Source organism: Panicum virgatum, chromosome 8K, assembly GCF_016808335.1.
Source record: "Panicum virgatum strain AP13 chromosome 8K, P.virgatum_v5, whole genome shotgun sequence".
Lineage (NCBI taxonomy): Eukaryota > Viridiplantae > Streptophyta > Magnoliopsida > Poales > Poaceae > Panicum > Panicum virgatum.
The window spans coordinates 12,774,129-12,801,574 of NC_053143.1; the positions used below are offsets into that span (position 1 = coordinate 12,774,129).

The 27,446-nt window shown below is 43.9% G+C and overlaps 1 protein-coding gene, 1 long non-coding RNA gene and 1 pseudogene across 3 annotated transcripts; 1 reads left to right on the forward strand and 2 right to left on the reverse strand.

Moving 5' to 3' along the window:
- Positions 1-4,502: 4,502 nt before the first annotated feature.
- Positions 4,503-7,315, reverse strand: LOC120643970. 2 transcript variants are annotated; one of them, XR_005663262.1, is made up of 3 exons: positions 7,058-7,315; positions 5,492-5,704; positions 4,503-5,393 (listed from the first exon to the last, which is right to left on the reverse strand). It is a non-coding gene; the product is annotated as an uncharacterized LOC120643970 (long non-coding RNA). The 2 variants fall into 2 exon arrangements; XR_005663263.1 differs by having other exon boundaries at positions 5,492-5,631; positions 7,058-7,314.
- A 3,551-nt stretch (positions 7,316-10,866) lies between these two features.
- On the reverse strand, positions 10,867-15,318 carry LOC120645459 (annotated as a pseudogene).
- Positions 15,319-24,831: 9,513 nt separating this feature from the next.
- Positions 24,832-25,404, forward strand: LOC120645460 (nascent polypeptide-associated complex subunit alpha, muscle-specific form-like). The gene has a single exon (XM_039922241.1). It carries the CDS (start codon positions 24,832-24,834, stop codon positions 25,402-25,404), a length of 573 nt encoding a protein of 190 aa, XP_039778175.1.
- The last annotated feature ends 2,042 nt before the right edge of the window (positions 25,405-27,446 follow it).

Below are 27,446 nucleotides of genomic sequence, written 5' to 3' on the forward strand. Positions count from 1 at the left end.
CCTATACCTTCTACCGCACCACTTGTAGACCCATCATCAAATTAAATTGGATATGAGATATTATCATGTACAGAAAACTTCTGAATTTTATGTAAGCTGAGAAGACTAAGGGGGCGACATAATTAGTTTGCCATGGCAGTGGCTTAGTGGGCCTCTTTCCCGGATGGCCTCCGGAACAGGAGTGGTTCTCTGACTTTGAAAATCTTAAGTCCTGGTCACTTTTCCAACATCAGGTATTTTCTGAAGGGGCATTGGTTACCTCTGCAGGCAGGACTTCTTCAGGCGGGGCTAGGGGCAGATCGGGGGGGGGGGGGGGGGGGGGGGGGATTCTCTGCACCGCACCTCTGGGGCGACACCGCCTAGGATGCCAACGCGTGACCAATCAAGTCACGCTCATCTGTGCATTGTTAGGAGCCGCCGCACACGCACCGTACAGGCTGAGCCGAGGGGAGCCCTTGTGTCCCGAGCCGCTACGTTTGGAAGCCGTTGCAGAAACAATCAAATCAAGCCACGATCTTTTTGCTCAGCGGACGTCGTGCTCGTGCTGCTCGAGTCTAACCAGATCTAGCTGCAGTTGCAAATTACAGACCGTAGTTTCAGTTGGATTTAGTGTTTACCTTTTCTTCCTAGGAAACATGCTAAACTGATCGAGTTAGCATCTATATGCAACTTCACACTACAATACTGCATGCCTGCTCTGCTATTAGGATTTTATTCTAAACATTAGAATATGTTTTCGTTCTGTATTCCCACACCGTGGACCTCAGTCTCGTATTTTTTCCTGGCCTTCGATAGTCCAATTCGTGGCACAAAGTATCTTCGAAAGTATTGGTGTTCACCTAAATTTTAACACACTGAAATTTGAGGGTAAGTATTCGCCAAGCTCCGGAAAGTCAACCAAGCGTGCCAGTCAATTTGACCTGTAATTGATAAGGGATGAAACAAAGTCAAATTCGAAAGCGTTTCGGCTGATATTCCGAATATCGGATTTTTTTCATTTTTATATTTAAAAAAAAATTCAAAAATATATGGCGGTTTCGAAAAATTTCAAAACTATACCCCTGTCGCCCCCTGCCTGGGCGTCAGGGGGCCTGTCGCCCACTGGATGGGCGACAGGACCTAAATGTAAAAAAAATTACATTTAGGTCCTGGCACCCGGGACGCATTAAACAGCAAACTTGTAAAATCGATATAAAATCGTAGAAAAATCAGAAAAATACAAACTCAACTGTTCTGGATTCTATGAAACAAGATCTACAACTTTTGTTATATAAAGTTTTTCATTTGATCAATGTATCTTGCTCTATTTTAAATACTATTTTAATGCACTTTTATTTAAATCTCAAGATCCATCCTTTGGATGCATGTCATCTTTGGCCAGAGTGTTGCATATGGTAAGCATAGGCTTGTACAAAATTGGTAGATCCAGAAAACATTTCTAGAATAAGTTTTTAAATTAAATCTTGCAATATGTCTAGTTCAAATGGGTTATTTATCCATGCTGCTATACTGAGTTTTAGAAGCCATAACTTTTACAGTACCATTATTTTATTTCCTAAGAGTTATAAAAAAAGTTTGGTAAATTTTAGATAAGCACAACTAGACCAAATGAATTATTTCAAATTTTTCTAGGTACAAGAACTATTTTTCTTGATTTAGTGCATTTACCTTAGTCATAATTCATTTGGTCTAGTTGTGCTTATCTAAAATTTACCAAACTTTTTTTATAACTCTTAGGAAATAAAATAATGGTACTGTAAAAGTTATGGCTTCTAAAACTCAGTATAGCAGCATGGATAAATAACCCATTTGAACTAGACATATTGCAAGATTTAATTTAAAAACTTATTCTAGAAATGTTTTCTGGATCTACCAATTTTGTACAAGCCTATGCTTACCATATGCAACACTCTGGCCAAAGATGACATGCATCCAAAGGATGGATCTTGAGATTTAAATAAAAGTGCATTAAACTAGTATTTAAAATAGAGCAAGATACATTGATCAAATGAAAAACTTTATATAACAAAAGTTGTAGATCTTGTTTCATAGAATCCAGAACAGTTGAGTTTGTATTTTTCCGATTTTTCTATAATTTTATATCGATTTTACAAGTTTGCTGTTTAATGTGTCCCGGGTGCCAGGACCTAAATGTATTTTTTTTACATTTAGGTCCTGTCGCCCATCCAGTGGGCGACAGGCCCCCTGTCGCCCAGGCAGGGGGCGACAGGGGTATAGTTTTGAAATTTTTCGAAACCGCCATATATTTTTGAAATTTTAATTTTTTTTAAATACAAAAATGAAAAAAAAGCCCCGAATATCTCTCACACAGACGTACCGGCAGACTCTGCCGATACAAAAGACGACAAAAGAATATGGAATGCAAGCTTGTGGTAAACAAACGCGTCGGCAGAATCAGCCGATGCAGAAAACGACAAGATCAGCTTGGGGTAGCCGATTGCACGTGTATAACAAGATCTAAACTACGAATGTGTAACTCAAATGATGCAAACTTAAAACAGATCTAAACCGGCTTTTAAGATAACAAAGTGTTATTATAAACTTAAAGCCGATCTAATATGCTTCTAAGCAGATAGATGTGATAATGACCAAAAACATAGAAAAAATTTATAAATCTAGACGAGAAAACAGGGATGCGCCCGAGATCAAAGCCTTGATAAACTCGATAACTTTTGAATAAATTTGAATGAAGCCACAACAGTACGCCTGGTAGCTAAAGCTCAAATATACTCGGTAAAATAAAAATTCACCAGCAAACCAAGTCACTCGAATGTGAGACGTCATTGATCAACTTGAAAGAACTCGTCGAAAAAAAAGAAAGACCAAGTCACCAAAAAAGTGCAAAGGAATTGTAAAGTGTTTGTTGTATTGGATGTATATTAAGTTTTTTCGGTCCCGTACAACTGATATTTATAGTCTACGCTAACAAGTTCTAACCGATCACAGCAAGCATATTACTTGACTAAAAAAAGACTTTCTAAAAATAAACTATTTAAATATTACAACCAAATTATCAAAATCCTTGTAGAGCTTGGATTTCCTTTTCTTCCTCTGATTCATTGGCAACCTCTTCATCGGCCGATCACCAAAACCGCGTGGATCAGCATCTTCACGGAATATTCATTCTACCTCATCGGCTGCACTTCATCGGCCGATTCTGATTCTGTGCACCTTTTAGTTTCTTTCAAATCGGCCACTTTCCCTTCTCAAAATCACCTTTCTTGACACGTGTCAAAAAACAATGTTAATAATTAGCTTGACCGCTCAAAATTGTTGCGGAAACCATGGACAACTAGCATGACTCATGAGCATCCACAAGTGCTGGCTTCATCGCTCAGGCTCGGCTCTGCGGAACGGCGGAAGCTGTCGAGCTGTGTGATTGTGTAACCGATGACAGAATCGCGCCAAGCTTGTGCAGATGGGCGGACCTGCTTTCCGATTGGACAAGCAGGACACGCGTCATCATCCTGGGCGGTGTCGCACCAGAGGCACGGTGCGGCACCGCCGCAGAGGACTTTTTTCCGGGGGGTTCTCAAAACCTCTCCAAACATTATGGATACTGAGATTTATACATGATGATAAATTAAAAATGCATAAATAATTGTGAGAAGTTTTTAGAAGATTAGAGAGTATACATGAACTATGATTACCATGCTTTATGATGAAATATAGAATACTCTAGAAATTAGATATTTGTATGATTTGATTGGTATGAGGAAAATTCTAAAATTAATTTATAAAAAAAATATGTAGAGGATGAACACATGCCAAAATCATATGAGCCATGAAGTCCTATAAATAGGGGTGCTTTCCTCCCATCTTGGCATACCGTGGCATAAGAGGTCTCAAATAAGAGATAGCAAGATTGTTATGGTATGGTAGCTACATAGTGCAAGGGTCTTGTGTTATATTAAGTTATAGTGAATAAAAAGTTAAGTTCTCTTATAGAGTTAGTTAGAGTTGTCAATTTTCTCCACACATGGTATTTACAAAACCGCTAAATAGGTTAGATAGATTATAGCCCACTATAGCCTTTCTTAACCTCTATAAACAGCAACCGCTAAATGCCTTAGTTTGCTATTTTAAATATTGGTCAGATCTAATTCCATCAAACCCAACAGGTTGATGGTGGCAACGTCGTCAAGGCCCCTTTCAAGACGTGAGCACCCACCAACCTATTCCCACCAAACCATACTCAATTAGAGCACAAAAAAACTGAGTTTAAACAAAAAAAACTGCATACAAGATGCATGTCTACAGTGCAGCAGTGATGAAACCTGCTGGGATTTGCTCCCGATCTTTCGATGAGAGTGGGGGATAACTCGATTTGAGGAGGATCGACGTTGTGCTACCCAACTACAACACCACAAGGGCCGTGCTGCGCCTTAGCGACAGTTACACCGCCTCCAATTTGTGTTGTTCTTGCTGTGCCAAGAACAACCTTGAACCTGCAAGCAAATCGAAGAATAAGCAAGAATAAGTAGACAAGCAAACAGCACACAGATCTTGCCCAAAGGATGAATCTGATACACACAAGTTTGGGGTTCTGAATCAAGCAAACGGGTGGTCTAATCGACACACGCGCTCACCAGGAAGTAGCAGAAGCTAAACTTACAACAAAACAGAACCCAAGTGTTTTCTGGTGGCTGCTACTTGTTTATATAGGTGGGAGAGCTGCCAGGGGGTGCTGAGATCAAAACCCTAACTTAAAATGGGCCCCTAGTGGGAGGTACAAGTGACTCAGCCCATGTCTGGAAGTCTGACTGTCATTTTGGCGATTAATCTTAGCTCCGGATGAATCTGATGATGAGGTTTGATCCATCTGAAAGTAGACCTCAAGAGCTTCTCAACGAGTACTCATTTACCTCAATCAACCTTCCGAAGTGAAGAGTTATGCTCGATGGAAACTTCTGCTGTGTGGGACGTCCGAAACGGGATGAACAGCTCCGTCCGCTCCTCCTCTATTTCTGCTACGCGAAAGGTCCAAAACGGAATAAAGAGGTCCATTCGCCGCTCCTCCATTGTTGCTACACGAAAGGTCGGAAACAGAATGAGCAGCTCTGTTTGCTCCGCAAATGATGTCGTGGTCGAATTCAGTCCATGCAGATGACCTTCCATTCTTATCCTCTCCATCATTCCTAAGAAAAACAAGAGCACACACGTTTCCATTGTCTAAATATAATGGACAAGAACATAAGAATGAATTTACCTGAGAATTAAGCATGTAAGCTTGGTCACTAGTCATATAAGCTTGCTGTCCATTAGGTGTGGTTGTATCTATTGCAGGGATGTCCACATCAAGCAGCAACCTCCTCTATGGTCATGGGATTGACAGTTGCATCTAACTCCGCGTCGCTGAGAGTGGGTCTAGCCTAGAAAATGAGAATTGATTCTTCTTCTTGATATAGTTAAAAAAACAAATCAAAGTTGAGAAAAGTTGTCACTATTTGAGAGTGAGTCTCATTAGTACCTAACCCAGGCTGATCCTGTAGTATTGCTTCATCACCTGCAGATTGTGTCATTGGAGGCTGCATTACTGTACGCCCCCTGACCAGTGATTAGCATGCCAATGGCGCCTCCTGCATTCACAATTGGACATCCTGACATCCCCTGCATTGCAACAATGTCCATGTGATGATTGGAGATATTCACTCCATTCTGTATTGGTCCATGTTATGTTTGCCTTCAAAAGAAAAAACAAATATACAGAAGGCATAAGACAAGGCTGGTAAATTCAATCCAACGAAGAAACAAAGTGGCACACAAACAAGATTGAAATGAAACTGTTGGGTGAAAGATCAGAGAAGCGTTTCATGGCCATCTGGATACCAGTGAACAAGCTCTCTGGATTAGGAAATCCGACACCAATTATGACAGCATCATCCATAACTGGAGCAAAGTTCAGAGACTGCACGTTCCTGAGTGCTGGAACACTGAGTATGGCAACGTCTATGTGCCGGTGCTTGTGTAGCACAACGCTGATTGGGCACTCGACCCGCACGTACAGCCTATCATCCGCGGCCAGATTGATATCCTGAACGACATGGCTGCCGGTGAGGACAATAGTTCCAGCATTGTTGCTCCTGATGACAAACCCTATTCCAAAGCTGAAACTTGGTTTCCTGTTGTTCAATATGCGAACCCCCAGTGCGAAACGAAGACTACCGGTAAGGCGGTACGAATCTTCCTCAGGAGGACCTGGACCACATTGTTCCTTACGTCCCTCACGAACTCCTCAACCTGCAGATTGGGGTTTATCTTGGACATTCTACTAAAACAAGACCTGTTAGAATGAATTGAACTCTGTGAAACTCCGAGAGAACAGGTCGTGGGGAGAGTCTCACGACTATCGCGATCTGATCAAGGTGCCTAACCAATTTGGTTAGGGTCCCCCGTCGCCCAGTGCTAAAATAAAAGGCAGGGGCCCGAGCTATCAAAGGTCACGACCACCACCAAACTTCATGATAAACCCAGACCCCTCTACATACTCAGTCCCAACCCGATCCGAGGACAGGAAGTCCGTCGCCATCGCCACTGCAGGAATGACGCTCGGCGTTCCGCAAGTTTTCAGCACGACTGCATCGAGCAGGCACGGGGACTTCATTGATGCCTTTATCAAGCAATCTCGTGACCATCAATGGTAATGCATCTACCATAGCTCTTAGGTTTAGGTGTTCTAGTGTGTGGATTACCGATCTACTCATGTCCTAGTTCATGCACATCTCACATTTGGTATCTAGAGCCAAATGTTAAGCAGTCTAGTTCTCACCCTAATCAGTCATGATAGATGCAAATGCTCGTGTTTTAGTATAAGATTAGACCCAAGTTTATGCAATTCGTTCATGATCAATGATGTTTATGTCTTGGTTAATGATAATTAAGCGTATTTGAGCCTCTGTCAATCCAATTGCTAATGTCCATGGCTCAAACTAGGATTATACTACCTCTGAGCCCGGACTAGAACGCAATCGACGCAAATCACCCTAATCTCGAATCGACCCCAAAATCCCGAGCGTCAAGATGATTTGAGGTTTACCCGTGATGTGCCTCGCCGGGACTAATGGAGGCTTCTACACCGACAAGATAGCCGACTCGCCACCACCAACGCGTGCGCGCAGCACAGCTTCACTCCAGGCCGCGCGCAAGGCATCGCACAAAGCCCTTGGCTGCACGCGCTCGCCGGCGAAGGCACCCACCCGGCGAAGGCACCCGCGGCGGCGCGAAAACGCCGGCGCAGTTAATCACCGCCCGCTCTGTCTCACGCGAGAAAAACAGAGGCGAAATGGGTAGGGTTTGGGACGGCCGGCAGAGAAGGGATCAGGCAGGGTGATTGTGAATCGTCCGATGGGACGGACGACTGAGATTAGTTTGGCAAAAGGAGAGATGGGCTAGGCCGGCGAGTCCGATGGGCCTGTGGGCCAAGCTTGGCTTGCACACAGTTTTGGGCCGCGGCTCCATTAATGGGCCGTTTCTAGGCCTAGGCTGAACCTAAGCTAACCTCGGCCCGCGGCCGTTTATTACCTTTTCTTTTATTGTTCCAGGTGCAATTCATGTATTAGTGTATTATTCCATATTTATGATGTAATTTGCACTATTCGAAATTATAGTAAATGTCCAAAATTATGTTAAGTAATTATGGTGTTATTTTAGCTGCATATGTTATATCTCTGATTAAAATTGATATTTTAATCAGTGATTTTTTTTTGTAAATTTTCATTCAATTGTTGTTTAATGTTTTACCTTTATGTTCCTCCGTGCAAACTTATGTTTGATGCCATATTTTTTAATGAATTTTGCACCTTTTAAATAATGTTAATGTCCAAATTTCATTTTATTGTTTCCACTGCTTGTTTATGGTCTATCTCTAATTATAATGGAACCAACCAGAAATTATAGTTAGAGATTCTCATGTTAATTTAAATTGTTTTTATTCCAGTGGAATTTTAAGATCAATAGTTGCACATGAGTTGTTTACGAATTTTTGCAGTATTGCTGAATAATGTTGGATGTCCATAATTATGCAATTTTTTTGTCTCTAATTAAAATGGAAACAACGAGAAATTTTAATCAGTGACTCTAATTAGTGACTCTTATGTATGTTTTTGCTGTCATGTTCGGCTCATGATTATAATTCTGACCAACATTGTTTTATAATCACGTGTCATTAAAGTTATTGGGCTAAGGTATAAGTTCTAAAGCTTCCGCTATATAATTAAGATTTATTCTCCGATTAATTTGATTAGAGAATTTTATGTGGCATGCGTTTGTCTTTCAGGCCAAAGTTGATTGACAAATATTTTCCACAAAATTATGATATTGTTTTATTTTATTTTTTGCCCAACGGTGATACATAGATTAACTCATGCACTATTATGATATACTTTATGGTTCTAACATTGATCCCTTGTGTGTAATCCTCATCAAGGAACTTATTAATGACAAGTATGGGGCCTACAAGGATGAGGGAATACTTCAAGGAAAAGATGAATACCGCAACACTGGAGAGACACCCATATGTTGTTTTCTTGGTAAAAGTGGGCATTTTATTTCAAATTACTCGAAAAGAAAGGAATTAAAGAGAAGATATTAGGAAACTGAGGATGAGCCTATAGGACTAGGTCATTATTTTCAAATCATGATTTTATTTTTTAGCTTATGTACTCTTTACCATATAAAGCTTAATTTCTGTTTCCTTGATGATGACGATGATTCTTATTGTAATTTTTAATTTAATTTAAGCATTATGTTTTAAGTTATTATGGTTGTGATCATGCCCAAGACATGACAATACACACGTGTAATCCTTGTTGGACTATTAAAGTTTATGAAAGTACCTATTAGACTATATTAGCCAACTCTGGATATGGTTAGTTTAGGATTGATTTTAATCGCGGGATAACCTTCCTTATCTCTAGGAGAGGCTACTTGCCCTCCAAGCCATGCACTCCTATATATACCGCCCAAGGGGCTCAATGCAATACATCGACCACATTATACGCATCCTACTTTACTACATGGTATCACGAGTTAGGGTTTCGACCTAGGCTTCCGCTTCCGCAGCCCCCGCCGCGCCACCCTTGGGGAGATCCATCTCCGCCGGAGGTAGCGCCCTCGTAGGATGCCCGGCGGATCCCTCTAATCCGCCGTGCCTGTCGCCGTCAAGCACAGCAAGGAGACCTACCTTGCCGCCAGGATCCGTTGCTGCTGCCACCTCCGCGCGGGTGGCTGCCGTAGGGCGCGCAGATGGGGGCCGCCGGGCGCAGCGCCGTGGGAGCTGCCGAGCGCGTGGATGGGGCCGCCCCCTCCGCACGGGTGGGCGCCACCCGCATCCAGGGCCGCTCCGCCCACGTCGGTCCCCACATCCGTTCGGGCGGCTGCCACGCTTGGCACCACCATGGGCGACCACCGCCTCGGCTGCTGCCGCTAGGCGCCGCCGTGGGCGACCTCTTCCTCCGCGGAGGAGCCGTCGGGCGCTGCCCACTACCTCCGTGCGGGTGGCCGCCGTCGGGTGCTGCTGGATTGCCCTGCTCTTTCTGTCTCTCTCTCGTTGCGTTGCGGGAGGAGATAAGGGTGAGGGTGAGAGGGGCTAATCGCTAGGTGCACCCATGTTGTACTCATGGTCCTCCTGCTGCTGCTATTTTTCTTTTCCCGATCTAAGATCGGTTTGCGTCGCCTTGCAGTTCGTCGCCGTTCATCGTCGACACTCCCGAAGGACGAGGTTGTTGCTGCGCCCTCCAGACTGTAGTGACGACGTTCGTGATCAACCCACCCTACCGGTGTTGTCGCCTTTTAAAGCAGTGGCGCCACTCACCGCCGGGCTTCGTCAAGCAGGCGCTCATTCCACCTTCGCGCCTCCGGCCGTTCTCGCGCGGACATCGCCGCCGATGTTCCTGAAGGAAGACGTCGTCGCGCACCCCTGATCTGAGCGCGACACTTGCTGCAACCTGCACCGTCGCCACCCGTGTCCTGAGTGTGACCTAAGTCGCAAACCGCTCCGTCTACCATCATCATCCGCCGCACCGTCCTGCTGCTGTCTTCGGCAAGAAGTTGATGAGTTTGTGTACTCGAACACCTCGACGACGCTTCGACCCGCACCCCTTCCACGGATTCGACCACGTCCACCTCGACTTCGGCTACTACGGCACTAAAGGGCTATCATCTGCATGAGTCTCCAGTCAAACTTTCGCACTGGCATTCCGACTGCAGGGGGGATACGTCTCCATTATTCTCCAGTCTGACTGTTCGTATTGCTACCGCTACAACTGCGGGGGATGTTAGAGTATATTAGGCAACTATGGATATGGTTAGTTTAGGATTGATTGTAATTCCGGGATAACCTTCCTTATCTCTAGGAGAGACTACTTGCCCTCCAAGCCATGTACTCCTATATATACCGCCCAAGGGGCTCAATGCAATACATCAACCACATTATACGCATCCTACTTTCCTGGTACCTAATCTAAAAGCAAACAATTAATGAGATCTTGTCAAATGCTACTCAAAGCACCTTTGTGATATAAAATAAAGTTCTGTTTCGTGTAATGCATGTTGACTCTATAATAGCCCTAAGACAGCCTCACCAAAATTAGAGATCATAGAAAATTCAAGTGAGGCTGTTATGGTTGCCATTTGCCAAACCATTCAAATATCAACACTAATGTTGCTGGGTAAGCAAAGCATAATACAACTGCAAAAGCTGACACACGATTCAGGCCTATGTCAAAACTCATAACCAGTAAAAGGAACACAATATTTCTCCCAGATTCAAACCGGGCAAATACAAGATGCAACCTTCATCCTTCTAAACAGTGGTCACCTCCAAAAACAAGTCACAAGAAAGATCACCTAGGCCTTTTTCTTAGATGATTTCTTGAAAGGTTTCTTCTGGGGCTTGAGCTTATCACATTTCGAGGACATCTCTGTGTCTTTCCTTCTTTGCTTTTCCTTCTTCACCTTGTACATTGGGATTGCCTGCTTACAAAAATGTTCACAGATGCTTTTAGCCAACAAAACAGAACAAGCAGTGCCAATGATGGTGGGCAAAACACAATTTAATGTACTCCATTGAGTCCTGGAACTTGCCTCGCCAACATCAACCTGCTGTTTCCCCATCCCCTTCCCTTCAGCAACTAGGAGAAACTGCAGAACGATGATTCAGCTAGCGCACAAATTCAGCCTACAAAGGCAGACTCAGATATCAAAGCCATTAAGATATAAAAACCTTTCTATGTTTGCCAGGATGCTTTGGAGGTTTCTCGCCAGGCAACTTTTCAAACTTCCCACCACTTGCTGTTGCAGATGAAGCCATGCCAGCAACATTATCAATATCCTCTTTTTTAGATTTTTTGGGAAGATCAGCTTTAGTTCCTGTGATGGGCAAGGACTTTGCAGCAAGTTGTATACGACTGCACACAAGATATATTGGAGAGCTGTTAGATGACTATACGAAAAGAAATTCATAGGAGGCAGGGGTAAGCAGTAGGTGAGTGAAGGATTACAACCTTGGCAAAGCACCGACTTTTGCAGCTTTCTTTAAGTTATCTAGTCTGTTTTTTCCTTGCTTTTCTACCCGCTTCTTCTGCATTCTTTCTGTGAAAGTATCAACAAGGTTTAAGATACATGCACATCTGGAAAAAGAATCATTAATAATAAGAAAATGTTTGTCAGATTTAGGTCCTAAACTTGTAAAGCATTGCGTATGAAAAATGCTGCAAAATTTGCTGGACAGAGCCAACTAACTTATAGCAGATGAATATGATAGCTGCAATACTGGATCAGGGAGAGACTAGTTAACAGTCAACAGGATTGTTGACGAAAAGTTCATGAAGACAAACTACTAACCATCATTGGGGATTGTGAGACCAAGGAGCTTGACTTTCCGTCCCATAAAGTAACTGTATTGAAGCTGGCCAAAATCATCAAAAGCTAACTTATCATCATCATCAGATTCAACATCTTCAGGACGGCACCAGCGTGGCTTGGGCACAGGCCACCTACAGTGTTTCAATGAAATAATTCATATATCCAAAACTTAACTTCAGCCTAATAAATAGCAACATGGATTGGAATACCAACCTGTTAACCTTATCTTTGACATCTCTAGGCATTTTTCAGAAACAAGCACCAGAGGCATTGCCAATATCTCCACCAGATTCACTGTCAGATTATGCTTCAGCAAGCTTCTTAAAATACTCCAAAAAAGAACAATGCTAAAATACTGACATGAACAATGTTAATACCTTCTTGTGGCAAACGATGCTAGAATCTTGCAGATCTCTCCCCATAACAGGAAAGGAGTTCCTATTCTCGTGTCATAGAAGTTCATGCCAATAACATTGGCATCAAGATTAACAAGAGGGCCTCCAATCCCAGCCTAGCAAGTTCACATAAATAAGTTGTGACTTATATTCAAAACATTGCTAGCTAATTCATTCCAAGGCAACTATATCTTTATTCAAAAACATGAAGCAATATCTTGTTTTTGAAATTTAAAGCTTTGACAATTGATTAATCCAATATTATCTAGGTTTTATCGAACGATACCTTTAGATTCATATTCCAAAGTACTTTACCATGAATATATTTTAATTGTAAGCAAAATAATGACGGGAATTTGCAGTCAAAGCTCTCTATTAGACAATAAAAATTACACCTAATAAAAAAACAGAGTTATGAAAATAAAAGAAGGCAATACCTTAGTGATTTTACATGTGGAACGCGCGAGGAACTCACAGTCAAGTGTGCCCGACCAAGGAACTAGACAACCACTAGCAGCCATTAACGTGCCAGTTTTGAAGCGACGCCCTACAGCCACTACATCATCAATTGACTCCGAATCAAAGCTCATATTTAATGGACGACGAGCACGGTACTCGACACTGACTAGAGCAATGTTGTAATGTAGATTACAATGCTCTAATTTCCCTTGTTTGCATTCATTCTTAAGCAACACTCCAATCTGCAAATAATACAGTGATCAGACTTAAACAGCACCTTAGAAGAACATCAGGCACAAATCAATGAACACCAACCCTCAAGTTATCAACAATCTTGTTCTCATCACCAGAATCTCTAACCAAGCTCGCTGATGTCAAAATCATTGCAGATCCATTCCATTCAATAAAAAAAACCAGTGCATGCAAAAAACCTTTTCCCTCCTGCATGCCATGATTCTGGTTACCAGCTAGTTGTAATCGAAACAGAGATGATTTAGTAAATGTCACATCGTTGTACACTCACCATTGAATGAAGCCAGTGCGACAACATTACGATCTATGGTAGCAGCTCTTTTGCCCAATTTACTCCAGACACCTTTACCATGTAAGTCACCGAAACATTTTTCAAAAGAATTAACCAAGATCATGCCAGCTGGATAAATACATTGTAGAATAAGTTGTTAGTGGTACATGAGAGCTGTAAAAGATCAGCAAATTTTAGAAGCACAGACTCACCTCCTGACATGGAGGAAGGTAAAATTGGGTAACCCATGGAGTCTAAATCTAACTGTTCCTGGTTGAGAAAATCTCCATGTACTGGTGCAACAAGGTCAAGTGATTAGCACTGACATACTATACACAGAAAGTAAATTCACTCTGCGCATAAAGATAGCATGTAACATTAGTTATATCATGATAACAGCCTGAGCAACAATTAGCATTAGAAGTCAGCGTGCATTACACATAGTGTATGTATGTTAACTAATAAGATCCAACAATATGAGAGTATAAATGAAAGGGCCGGACTAGTTTATTATGTACATTAGTAAATGCTAAACTTGGACAGCTTCTAAATAGGTAACGAACTGCAACAATTTGCATAGTAATACAATGTTAAGCAGTTTTGAGGAGTGTCTCTGTGCTCACATTCTGGATGGCCGTTAGATTTCTCACCTATGGGTCTTGCTTCAGGCCTGCAGAACATAAGAATGAGTAGTTGACTACTAATCAAAAAGTAGAATTATGGATCAAACCAGTGCACTTATACGCAAAATGGTGCCAAAAACTATGTGGGTTATTGCATACACATGTCGTGTGGATTATTGCATACACATGTTGTGTTGCCATGCAAAAGGGCTTACATTATAAGCTCTTTTAGGAGAAGAGCTAAGGTAGAGTAGAGTATCAACGGCATGCATTAGATAGACATACCTGTAAACCTTCATTTTTTTTATTGTGCAAGATCAGTCTTCTTTTTCACGAATGTCAAGAGAGTTGTGCCCCATGGTAGAAAATTGGCTCTTTTATTGGTCAAAAAAAGGTTCATGCCAACCATATTCCCATCAACAGAAAGATGCGGCCCACCTTCCCAAGGCTAATAAACAAAACAAGCAACACAGTTTACATTTGAACAAAATGAAGTTGTACAGAACAAGAGTTAAATTTACAAGAAATCATTTCTGTTGCCTCCATGCATAACAGAAATAGAATGAAATGGTCGTATCATCATGCAAGTGTACCTCTGAGATTTTAGAACAAAGATCTTTATCATCCTCAGATACCCTTGAATCGCCATTCAATTCTACAATCTTGACCACTATATTGCCAGAGGTGTCACGCCCTACAGCTAATACCTCACCATGGGGCAGACTTTCCAGTGCACTTTGGAAAGGTCCAACCTGAACATCACGGACACCAGAGACTTGGACAACAGCAAAGTCATTATCCAAATCACATGCAGATATATACCCATCATACAGTTCGGTGCCGTCAAGGCGCACTTGAATCTAAAAAATGACAAAGCAAGAAATGAGCACACAATGATCAGAAGTTAACAGATTAGTAATGGATGACCGTCAGCACCAACCTTTAAGTCATTATGGTGTTCGGTCGTAGCACTAAGAGCTCTAGACAGAGTTGCAGTCAAAAACTTTGTAAGAAACTGGTGTTCCATAGCTATGCCTGAGCATGAAAATAAGATTCTGTCTCCTACAGAAGATCGCAAGTTAAATCAGTTATAACTGGTGTCATTTCAATACGTACTTGTTAGAAAACTGAGAAGACTAAGCGTATATAATCACCATTGAACAAAATAATAGAAGAGACACTTTTAGACAAATATGATTTATGCCGATCACTGAGTCCAGTCCAAACATCTTGCTTACAGTCCGAAAGGTCACCTAGTTTAAGAAAATAAAGCATTAAGGCAGCTGTGAATAATCATATAAACTGTGAAAACGCCAGGGTGTAGCAGAAAAGAGGAAAAGATCTAGCAGACCTGAGATCACTCATTCTTGAAGGCATAACTGTTCTTACGAAAGCTGCTAGGTAGATCACCACCGCACCTCTTAGTTTTCCGCATATTTCTCAAGACTAAAGCAGAACTTTATTTTAGAAATAAAAACAAACGGGCAAAATGTGGGGGTCATAAGCAATGGAGCAACAATATAAAACTATAACCGAGCAACTAATCAGGAATGCGAACAATGGCTTTATGTCCGGGTTGCCTGAAACACCAAGAAGGTAGCCAAAAAGCATAATTTCTTCTTAGCAGTAGCAGAGCTTGCATCTAAATTGCGCATGTCCAACAAGTAGATAGATTAATTGTTCATAAATCATAGGTGTCACTGTACATGTCTTATGGAGTTTACAAAAAACGTGTGTGACATGATGTTCTGCCACTGTTAGCTCAACTATCAGCTATAGCATGGAGTGCTGTCATGACAAGGACAGTGCAATGTTACATGCCTATTCCTTAGGTTGTGTCAAGGGCCAAGTATGTTCCCCAAACATACATTTATGATATCATCTTGGAGCAGATGCTGTTGCCACAAACACAACAGAAAGAAAAGAGTTCACTTACCTCGTATTTTTTTTGGGGGGGGGGGGGGGGGGGGGTTGCAGGTTAGTCACTAGTCAAACCTAGCTCCACCTTCCAATTGGAAGGTATGAAACATGTTCTCTTCTACCACTTAGATCGGGCATAAAAGCACCAAAGAAGCAGTCAAGCTCTTTATAATTACAAAAAGGAACACTATGGAACTAATCTGGAACTGCACAATATTCCATGTTATACTTTAAGGCTGTGTTTAGTTTGTGAAAAAGTGTGTTTTGGTACTGTAACACATTTCGTTGTTATTAGACAATTAATGTCCAATCATGAACTAATTAGGCTTAAAAGCTTTATCTCATATGAATCAGTTATACTGTGTAATTAGTTATTTTTTCAACTACATTTAATGCTCCATGTATGTGTTTGAAGATTTAATGTGACGGATACTGTAGAAACTTTTTTTTTGCCAACTAAACAGGGCCTAAGATAACTTGGTGGTATTTTTTTCAGAATTCCACGTGTTGCTGTTACTCTAGTAGCGCTGCTCTCGTTGATTAGAAATGGTAATAGATTCTTTTAAGGGGGTTTCTAAAGAAGACGAAGACGAAGAGTACACGACCAAGAAAAAGAACACCACTACAACCTCATACCACAAGAGGTTGGGCACAAAACTGGACCCTCATCCACCTCAAGAACATCAGATCTAGGGTTTAAGGTGCCTGAAGTCATACGAGAGGGATGCAGTACCTGGTTCCGGCCTTAGAAGGCGCGAAGCAGGGCGCCGCGGCAATCCTTGCAAGATCGCCCGGCTGTTGCTGGCGAGAAATTTCGAGATTTGACATCGAATTCGCAGGTCTCACCTCTTTTGACATTAAATTCGCAAGCCTTTCAAAATATAACACTGGATGTGCGAATTCTTTTGAAACAAGAGATTTCGACTCTTTTTCTCGATTTAGCGAATTTTGTTGATGTTTTCATTTTCCTGAGCACATGAAGTCTCCATTTTACCCCTGATCCGGATCGAATCCTTCTCTCCCGTGCGCTCTCTCTCTCTGCTTCTCCAATTCATCCAGTTCATCCCGCCACCCCTGCAGGCGTGCAGGCTGCTCGCCGCGGAGCGCCGCCCGCGGCTGGAGCACCGGCGCCGGCAGGAGGGCCGCGGCGCCCTCGTGGCGGGCTCGAGCGGGCAGGCCGCGGCGCCACTGCGCCGGGCGGTCCGGCCGCGGCGTTCCTGCCATGATCTCTCCGGCGGCGGCTAGCTTGGAGTGGGCGCTCCGGCGACGGGGGGCCTGCAGCGGGCGGGCTTTCCGGCAATGGGGACAGATCAAGAGGCAGACTGAGCACAGGAGAGAAGAACGAGACTGCAGAAAACATTCGATCCAATCCTTTCTAAAGACAGGAGCTGCTAGGCGCCGGGCGGCAAGCCGCCCTGCTCGTCCCCTCCCCTGGTCGTGGAACACATCGTCCGGTTCGAGCTGCTGGAGGCCATGCCGAGGCACACCGTGAGGCACGCCAGTGAGGTTCGAGCTCCTTGATGTTCTTCAGCTTGGGCGCCCAGCACAGGACCCGACGAGCAAAACAGGGAAATTGAAATATTTGCCACCCTTACCAGTATTCGTCGTTCAGTTGCCACTCTTATATTGGAGCTAACAAATTTGCCACGGTTTTAGATGTCTAATTTTTGCCATTTTGACCTCGTGACAGGCCACTTCAGCATGCCAGCATCACCAAGCTATGGGAAAAGACACGGCTGCCCCTTCCAGGGAAATACCCTGCCACTCACTGACAGATAGGTCCCACCTGTCAGCTCCTTCTCCCAGCTCTAGCATGTTCCCTGGACCATGGGATGGAGGGCCGATGCCCGTCGGGCCTCCTCGGCGGAGGACCGGCGAGCCCACGTGCTCTGCCCCGGCCTGCTCGCCACCTCCGACGACCACCGGCGCTGCAGCTCGTGCCCACTCAGCAGCTTCTTCTGCAGGTGGAGCGTCAAGTCCCTGTTGACCCAACTCTTCACTGCTAGAAAACTGGACATTAGTACTGGACAAGAACCCCTAGTTAGTACCGGTTTCCTGCCCGGTACCGGCCGATCGGTACATTTAGTACCGGTCGGTCTGACCGGTACCAAATGACATAATCTAGTACCGGTCACTAACACCGACCGGTACTAAAGATATTTTTGTAAAAAAAAATCAAATTGCTTCTCCGGTTCCTCATCCTTTCTCTCTCCTCTTTTTTTTCTTTCCACCATCGTGCTCCATATTTCTTCTCTGTTTTCAAGAACAGACTTCTGTTCTTCACAAACAGAGAAAAAGCAGTGGGAAGAAAAGAAGTCTGCTCGTGAAGAAAAAAAATAAGCAGAAAGGAAGGAGTGAGGAGCCGGAAAAGCTTCACTTAAGTTACAACATTAAAGTCAAGATTACAAAGACAAAAAATTATAATAAAAATTATACAACACAAGAGATTCAATAAGAAGAGATTCAACATTCAGCTGATACCTAAAAATGAAAAAAAAATCATGAGCCGGGCGGTGGTGCAGGCCGTAAGCCCTCGCCCTGCCGTAGAGAGCCGGCGCCGGGGCGTCCGCTGCCGCTGCTGACCGCGCCCGCTTGTGGCTCTGCCACCGTGGGCCGGCCGCGCCCGTCGGAATACCTCCGCCACCCCGCCTCGAGCCGCTCCCTCCGGCGTGCCCTCTGACGTAGGCGCCGGGCCGCGCCACTGGCGCGAGGCTCCACAGCCGAGGCCTGGCCGCGCGGCCCGCGAGCCTCCGCCGCCGGGGCCGGACCGCACCCGCCGGTGCGGGGCTCCGCCGCCCAAGCCGCGCAGCGCCGTCCCTGTGCCTCCGCCATTGGGACCGGGTCGCGTGCGCCTCCGCCGCCACGGCAGGGCAGCGCCACCCCCTGCCTCCACCGCCGGGGCCGAGCAGCACCAGTGCACGCGCGCATCTCCGCCGCCATGCCGTGGCCGGCCGGGGGGCGCCACGCCTCATATCTACCCCTGGACGAGAGAGGAGAGAAGGGAGAAGGAAAGAGCAAGAGAAGAAAGAAGAGATGAGGAAAAAATGGAGAAGGGAAGGGAATAGATAAGGCTGGTGCTCGCCGCTCGTCCATTCTGATATTTTTCCGCGTTGTCAGGTTAATACCGGACGGAGGCTCTGTTCGGTACTAATAGAATATTTTTTGTACCGGGTAGTGTCTCTACTCGGTATTAAATATTTTGGGTGTTATTTAGTACCGGCTGGAACCACCAGCCGGTACTAAATGGTTATCTCTCGACGTCAGTAGTGTTTTTTAGTATCGATTCGTTGTTCTAGTCGGTACTAAATAGTCCTATGGGTACTGTGTTGCAGAACCGGTACTAAATGCACTTTTTAGTACCGGGTAAAAGACAACCGATACTAACTAACAAGGATGAATGTGCTGTTTTCTGGTAGTGGCTGTTGCCGCCATTGGTCGCTAGTCACGGCATGGATTTGAATCACTGCAGTCTGCAGCTGCCCGAGAATTAACTATGCAACGAATTTGAACACTATTCTTCTCGGGCTAATCAAAGCTTTGAATCGAAGCTCTTAGTAGCAATGGATAATTTTTAAATTCCATCAGACCAACGCCCCGGGACCGGTCCATAGAGGTGACGGAGTGGCTGGCGCTGGAGGAGCTGTTCTCGAACCCGCACCCTCCGGGGTTGCCGCCGGCACTGCCCTTGCAGAGCGCGGACGCCGTCTTCAGGTTCGCCACGATGTCTGCCATGGCCGGCCAGTTCTTGCCCTCCAGCTAGGCGCAGTGCACCGCTGTGTAGACCATCAACTCGGCCTCGTGCTTCGCAGGCTCCAGGGCGCGCGGGTCCAGCACCTGGCAGCTCGCCGATGAAGATACACTACTACAAAAAAGAATTTGTAGCAACGCCTCGTTTTTTAGGGGCGGATCAAAAAGTCACCCACCTCTATAAATGGAGCGAGAGTACTGTAGAAATGTTCCGCCCCTAAAGATGACATCTGTACGGCGGCTAACAACCTCTGCCGCCCCTGAAAATGGGAGCCATTTTCTAGGGCGGGTGGTGGGGTCAGCCGCCCCTACAAACAATTATTTTTAGGGGCGGCTCACCCCCCACCCGCCCCTGAAAATGTCATTTTTAGGGAATGACATTTTCAGGGGCGGGTGGGGGTGAGCCGCCCCTAGAAATAACTACTTGTAGGGGCGGCTGACCCCCCACCTGCCCCTAAAAGAGTATATAAAAATCTGGGTGCTTCTTCTTCCTCCCGACCCTCCATTATTGTCTCGGGAGAGGTGCTCCCCAAGATAAAAAAAGGAAAAAAGGGGCGGGAGAGATTTTCAACTCGATTTTCTTGAAGTTTGGGGCCCAAGGAGGTAGGTTGACGCTAATATCTTGTCTTTCCTAAACTCTTTTGTTAGATTTGTGGCTCAAATGGTGCTCTCTTTCCCTCTAACTAGCTCTAGATCTTTATGGTGTGGATTAGCCATTTTAGACACCATTTGCCTCAAACTTTTGGATGTAGTTGTGCTATTTTAGATGGAGAACAAGATTATCTAATCATTAGTATTGGATCTACATTTTGTAGCCTCATTTCTAAGTAAAGTACTCACTAGATCTATAGAGGAGAGAGAAGAAGATTTGTTTTTTCCCCTATTTTCACTCACATGCATGATAGTTTTTTTGCAAGAAATTGTGTTACAATAATATGTTTGGTTTTATTTTCTTATTTAGTACTATCTAAATTACATTTTATTAATATCTACACTTATAGATTAGTATGTATATTTGCAATGTCATTTATGGTTATTATACTTTGGAGAAATGAATTTATGTTTTTTCTAATTATTTACGTAAGTAGTTGCTTTTTTAATTCATTTGAATTATTTGTTACTGTTCAAAGATGGATAGGACATGGATGTACACTGTAAAAAGGACAGACGCCTATTTTCGTGCAGAGCTTAACAAATTCATTCAAGTTGCCGAGAACAATGCAAGAAATAAGAAGACACAGCTGATGCATTGCCCATGCAATGACTGCCAGAATTTGAGAGTATTCAGCGACCCAACTACAATCAGATCGCATGTGATTGTGGGAGATTTTGTCAAGGATTACACGGTCTGGAAGAAACATGGCGAGACGGATGCTCCACCTCAGACGGATAATCCACTTGTTGAAATCGTACAAGGCGAGGATTTTAACAGATTGGTTTATTCTTATTTTCATGGCGACGGAGATGATGACGGTGTCGACGACAATGATGATGATGCTGATGATGATGGTGGTGGTGGTATTGGTGGATCCCATGGAGATGACGTCGACTGTCCCATGGATGGTGATAGTAGTGATGATGAACTTGACGATGGTGATTTTCTCGACCAGTTGTTGCGCCACACTAAAGCGGAGATATTGGTTGCTATTGCCCGGGGGTTAGCAAACTTCGAGACGTTTTTCTTGAGCCTCTGATGCAAGAGATTTTCTCAGCCAGTTGTTGCGCCACACTAAAGTGTAACTGATAATGTACAACTTGCCTACATGGCTGTGTCTGAAGAGGAAGTATCTTTTGCTATCCGTGCTTATACAGGGCCCCAAGCATCCTGGCATTGATATAGACGTTTTTCTTGAGCCTCTGATGCAAGAGATGGAAACTTTATGGAAGGAGGGTATCGATATATATGATGGTTTTGCACGACAGCCCTTTAATCTTAGAGCTATTATATTCGTCACTATCCATGATTATCAGGCATTGTTTGTCCTGTCAGGACAGATCAAAGGAAGGACGGGATGCACGGTGTGCGTGGATGACACCGTATCGTCTGTCCTTGAGGGTTCTCGGAAGGTAGTTTACCTTGGATATAGACGTTTCTTGGTTGAGGGGCATAGGTACCGAAGTAAGAAGTTCTATAATCATTTTGATGGCAACCCTGAATTCCGTTCTACTCCAAAAAGACGAGACGGGCATTATGTTTTCAATATGGTCCGAAACGTGAAGATCATTTATGGGAAGAAGAAGGAAGATGGGAAGAAGAGAAAGAGAGATAAGGCACCTATCAAAGGCGTACCATTCAAGAAACATTCCATTTTCTACAAGTACTTGCTGTATTGGGCAAATCTTGAGGTCCGCCATGCAATCGATGGTATGCACAATGTGTTTGGTAACACAATTGGGCTCCTCCTGGAGACATCTGCCAAAACAAGGGATACGTACAAGTCACGACAGGACTTGGTAGCCATGAAGATAAGAAAAGATCTTCACCCTGTTGAAAAAGGGAATGGTAGATACGAACTTCCCCTAGCTAGCTACAACTTGACACGTGATGAGAAAAAGGCAATGTGCGAGAGCTTAAGAGGGATCAGAGTCCCTAGTCGTTTCACGTCCAACATAAGGAAACTAGTGTCGATGAAAGATTTGTCACTATGCGGCTATAACTGTCATGATTGTCATGTGTTGCTGACGTTGTTTCTCCCGATTGCAATCAGAGCAATCAAGCTAGTATATGTAAGGATGGTAATCACTCGGTTGTGTTACTTCTTCAATAGGATTTCACAAAAGGTGATAGATGAAGACGAGTTGCAGGATCTCAAAGAATTCATTGCAGAAACTATGGCATAGCTCGAGATGTGCTTCCCACCGGGGTTTTTTGACATAACCGAACACCTAATGATTCACATGGTCGACCAGATACGGGCACTTGGTTCACTTTACCTTAATGAAATGTGGACGTATGAGCGTTTTATGTCCATCCTCAACTGATACGTACTGAATCGTGCTCATCCTGAGGGGTCCATGATAGAGGGATACAGTACCGAGGAAGTCATTGAGTCTTGCCTAGGTTACCTAAAGGATAACGTGTCCCTTGGTTTGCCAATTCCATGCTTTTTGGGGAGGTTGGAAGGTGTGGGCACGGTTGGGAGAAAAATCTTCATCAACAAAGATTTCAAAGGTGTGCAACAAGCACATTATAGCATCTTGCAGCACCTCACGATAATGACACCTTTAGTCAATCAACACTTGAGCATGATTCGTGCAGAAAGTAATGGTCGCTCGGCTGATTGGATCATGAGAGAACACAAGCGTCGACTGACTGCATGGTTGAAGGACCTACATCTACCAGATGGGGAGTCCGTGGAGGAACAAACAATCAAAAGATTGGCAGCGGGTCCATCTAGCCAGGTCACATCATGGCAAGAGTACGATATTAATGGATATCTATTCTATACTGTCGCTAAGGACAAGAAGACCGTGTCCCAGAACAGTGGTGTTCGTATTGAAGCCTTAGACGAGAGAACAGGACAAAATACAACATATTTTGGTGTCATAGAAGATATATGGGAAGTGCACTATAGTTCCAATATACAAATCCCGGTCTTTCGGTGTCGTTGGGTCAAACATCCGAAAGGTGTTGAGGTGGATGGATATGGACTCACGATTGTAGACCTCAACAATATTGGATATAAAGACGACCAATGGGTACTTGCTTCATAAGTCGCACAGGTACTCTACGTAGCTGATCCCGCAAAGAAGACAAAACACGTTGTTGTCCCTGGAAAACAAGATATCATAGGAGTTGAGGGAATCGATGATGTGGAAGAATACAATCAGTATGATCAAATGAACCTCTTCACAGTCCTTCCACAGAAGATTAAAATTATAGAAGCGGGCATCAGAAAAGATGAGAAGCCTTGGGTGTGCAAAGATGGTGAATCGAGAGTTGTTACCGCTTAAATATATCGTGCATTCCTGTATTAATGTGCGAAAGTGATTGTAATTTGTTTATGGTAATACAATTGTTCAAACATTAGCCTAATTTTGCATTAGATTTTGAGATTGTTGTTTATGAGATTCTGAATCAAAGTTAGCCTTAAAATGTATGGGATAGTAGTGTGACATATGACTATTTTTATCATGTGTTTTTCTATTTTTTGGATTAAAATAATTACCGGAATGTTTTTTGAAAATAATTTATAGAGGCGGGCCATCCCCCACCCGCCCCTACAAATCGATTTGTAGGGCGGGTGACTCCCCCGTCTGCCCCTACAAATGGTTTTCAAAATAATTCCGGTAATTCTTTTAATTCAAAAGGAGCTGCAAAACATTTCAAAAAATTTGAAATTTTTACCATTGCCAATTGGTGAGCTGTAGAACACGTGAAAAATATAATTAATACAATTCAACATGTTTAGTGTTCAAGAGTGTTCAAAACACAAAGTTTGCCTTAAGTTATATAAGATGTAAGTATGACATAGCCATACTTTGTTGTTTCAACACTTCTATTCAATATATTCACTGAAATGTGATTTAGATATTTTTCATATGTTACACAAGTGACAATAACTCTATGGTAAAATTTTCACAATTTTTTTATTTATTTTACTATTTTATTTGCATTATTACAATTTTCAGCCATAAATGGAAAACCATTTGTAGGGGCGGGCCGGGCCGTCACCCGCCCTAAAAATCGATTTGTAGGGGCGGGTGACGCCCCGGCCCGCCCCTACAAATGGTTTTCAAAATAATTTTGTAATTCTTTTAATTCAAAAGGAGCTGCAAAACGTTTCAAAAAAATTTGAAATTTTTACCATTGCCAATTAGTGAGCTATAGAACACGTGAAAAATATAATTAATACAATTCAACATGTTTAGTGTTCAAGAGTCTTCAAAACACAAAATTTGCCTTAAGTTATATGAGATATAAGTATGACATAGCGATACTCACTTCTATTCAATATATTCACTGAAATGTGTTTTAGATATTTTTCTTATGTTACACAAGTGACAATAACTCTTTGGTAAAATTTTCACAATTTTTTTATTTGCTTTACTATTTTATTTGTATTATTACAATTTTCAGCCATAAATGGAAAACCATTTGTAGGGGCGGGCCGGGGCGCCACCCGCCCCTACAAATGGTTCTATATAAATATCTCCCCCGCCGGGACTTAGAAACATTTTCGGATCGAGCGAGCGGGACGCCGTCAAGCTGCCGAAATTTTTTGTGCCTCTCCTCCATTGCCGTGCCTCCTGCCCGCCCCGCCGCCGCCCGTCTCCGCCGATGCCGAAGCCTCCGCGGCCGCACCTCCCTCCCTGCGCCTTGGAGCCTACCCGCGGCGGCCCCTCCTCGACCGGCAGCGCCTTCCGCGCGGCGGCCCCCTCCCCAACCGGCGGCGCCTCCGCGGCGGCCCCTTCCTCGACGGGCGGCCCCCTCTTCTTCCTCGCGCTTGAGGTCCTCCGCCCCTCCCCGAACTCGGCCGAGCCCTACCCCGGCCGAATCGGGGCTTGCGCCGCTGAAGCCACCTGTGCTCCTCCGCCGGAGCGCGGCCCGTTCGTCGATCTCCGTTCTCCTGCCGCCCTCCGTCAAATCGAGCCCACATTGAGCTTCCCCGTAACCTCCTCTTCCTCCCCAACCCATTCCCCCTGTGTTCTTGCTTCGCCGCCACCGGGGCGCAGCCGCTGCTGCTCACCGCTGCGCGTCCCCACCGCGGGCCGCCCCACCGCCTTCTTGCCTCTCTCACCTTCTCGCCTCCCTACCCTGCATCGGCCGAACTCCACCGCCGTCGTGCCTGGTCGTGGCCATGGCCATGCCCATGGTGTGCGGGAGCTGGGGCTGGGCTGGGCCACTCACTGACCAGTGGGGCCCAGCTAGCAGCCCCTGTTTAGGGTTTTCTAAAAATAATTAATTCAGTTCAATTAAGTCATGTGCTCATGATATTTGTATAATGTGCATTTGTATTATTTCTATTCAAGATAATTGTAATTTGAAAGCCATATGCTCATGATATTTGTATAATGTGCATTTGTATTATTTTTATTCAAGATAATTGTAATTTAAAAGCCATATGCTCATGATATAGTAATGTACACTCTAATATTATTTATTTATTTATTTTTAAGTATTGTAATTTGAATGGCTTATACTTTATATATATTCTGTAGCATTTCTCATTTATGGTTTAATTGTAATTTGAATCATATTGTACTTTATATATTTTTTTTGTAGTAATATTGAATCATATTGTACTTATGAAGTCTGCATTTGTAGCATTTCTATTCAAGTAATTATATATTAAATGTGAAATGTTCGTGATCCGTGTAGAAGTCATAGATGGATCCTGCGTCGTCATCCTCCCTTCGAAGGGATGACGCAGAGATGCAAAACGAGCTTCAAGAAATTGCATCCCAAATGGAGTTGGAGACCCAAGCTGACGTCGATGTCCAATCCGCGACGGACGAGTCTGAAAGTGGGGACGAGGGTGGCCCTAGGGTTGGACAAGGGGCTTGGGTGGATGGCAGGTGGCAGGATCCGCTCGATCCACACCCATTTCCGCAAAGAGAACATCATTCAATGGAGGCGCTTGATCCGGATTACGAACCGGAACAACAGGTAATGAAAACACGACAAATTAGAATGAAGCAATTCCATACATTTCCATATAATTTTTTTTACTATCACTAGCACTTGCATAATTTTACCATGATTTCCATAATTGTAGATTCATCCTGAAGAACACGGTAGCCAGTTCCACGAGAAACAACTTCTAATTATAGTTGACGATTTGTGCCGTTTCATTATGCATGAAGTGGTCAATGCGAGGGGCAAATTTTTCCATGAAGTACAAGATTTGGCAACCGAAGATAAATACATTGGGCTTCGTGAATGGGAGAACCAACAGCACCGTGCCGCCACTAGTAGCGGTCCTAGGGAGGATTAGGAGAAAAACATGTATTCAATATACACTTTAACAATTTGTACTGTAATGATGTTTAGTTTTCATATAATTTAATTTTGTATGCGTAAGAATTTTTATTTACTAAATATATTCTATGTTTCGATCGCCTACTACATTGAATGAATTGAATTGGCTTGAATGCAAATTGGCGGCAAATTGCAAAAAATAGCGAAAACATAATTGAAACTTTCAAATTTGAAAAATTATTGGCGGGAAAATCATTTGTAGGGGCGGTCCACAAGCCCACCCGCCCCTACAAATGGACCTACAAATGGATTTTAAGGAGGTCTGAAAATCCATTTGTAGGGGCGGGTGGGCTTGTGGACCGCCCCTGCAAATGAATTTCCAGGGGCGGTTGAGGGGGTGGCCCGCCCCTGGAAATGAATTTTTAGGGGCGAGTTCATTTTCCATCCCTAAAAAAGAGGTATTTTTAGCAGCGAGAACTAGCCACGGATTTTCTACCCGCCCCTAAAAATAGCGTTTTACCCGCCCCTACAAATCTTTATTGTAGTAGTGATAGAAAAGGAAGACACGAGGTGGAAGAAGGAAATGATAGGTGGGACCTACCTGGTAGTGAGAGGCGAGGTATTCTCTTTGGAAGGGGCAGCGGAGTCTTTTCCCATAGTCTGGCCACGCTGGCACGCTGAGGTGGCCTGCCACGTGGTCGGAAATGGCAAAAATTAGACGTCCGAAACTGTAGCGGTGGCAAATTTGTTAGTTCCAATATAAGAGTGGCAACTGGACGACGACCACTGGTAAGGGTGGCAAATATTTAAATTTCCCAGCAAAACACGGGAAACACGGGCGAGAGAAGGAGGGGACGGAGGAATCAAAGTGGGATCCAATCCATCTTGGCAGGGGTAAAATGGGTAGTTTAGGTGCCCAATAAAAAAACAGAAAAGAAATTTGCGAAACCAAGAAAAGAAATCAGAATTTCTTA

Bases quoted from the DNA above. Each gene is read 5' to 3' on its own strand.
- LOC120645460 (XM_039922241.1), top strand. From the start codon at position 24,832: ATGCCGAAGCCTCCGCGGCCGCACCTCCCTCCCTGCGCCTTGGAGCCT.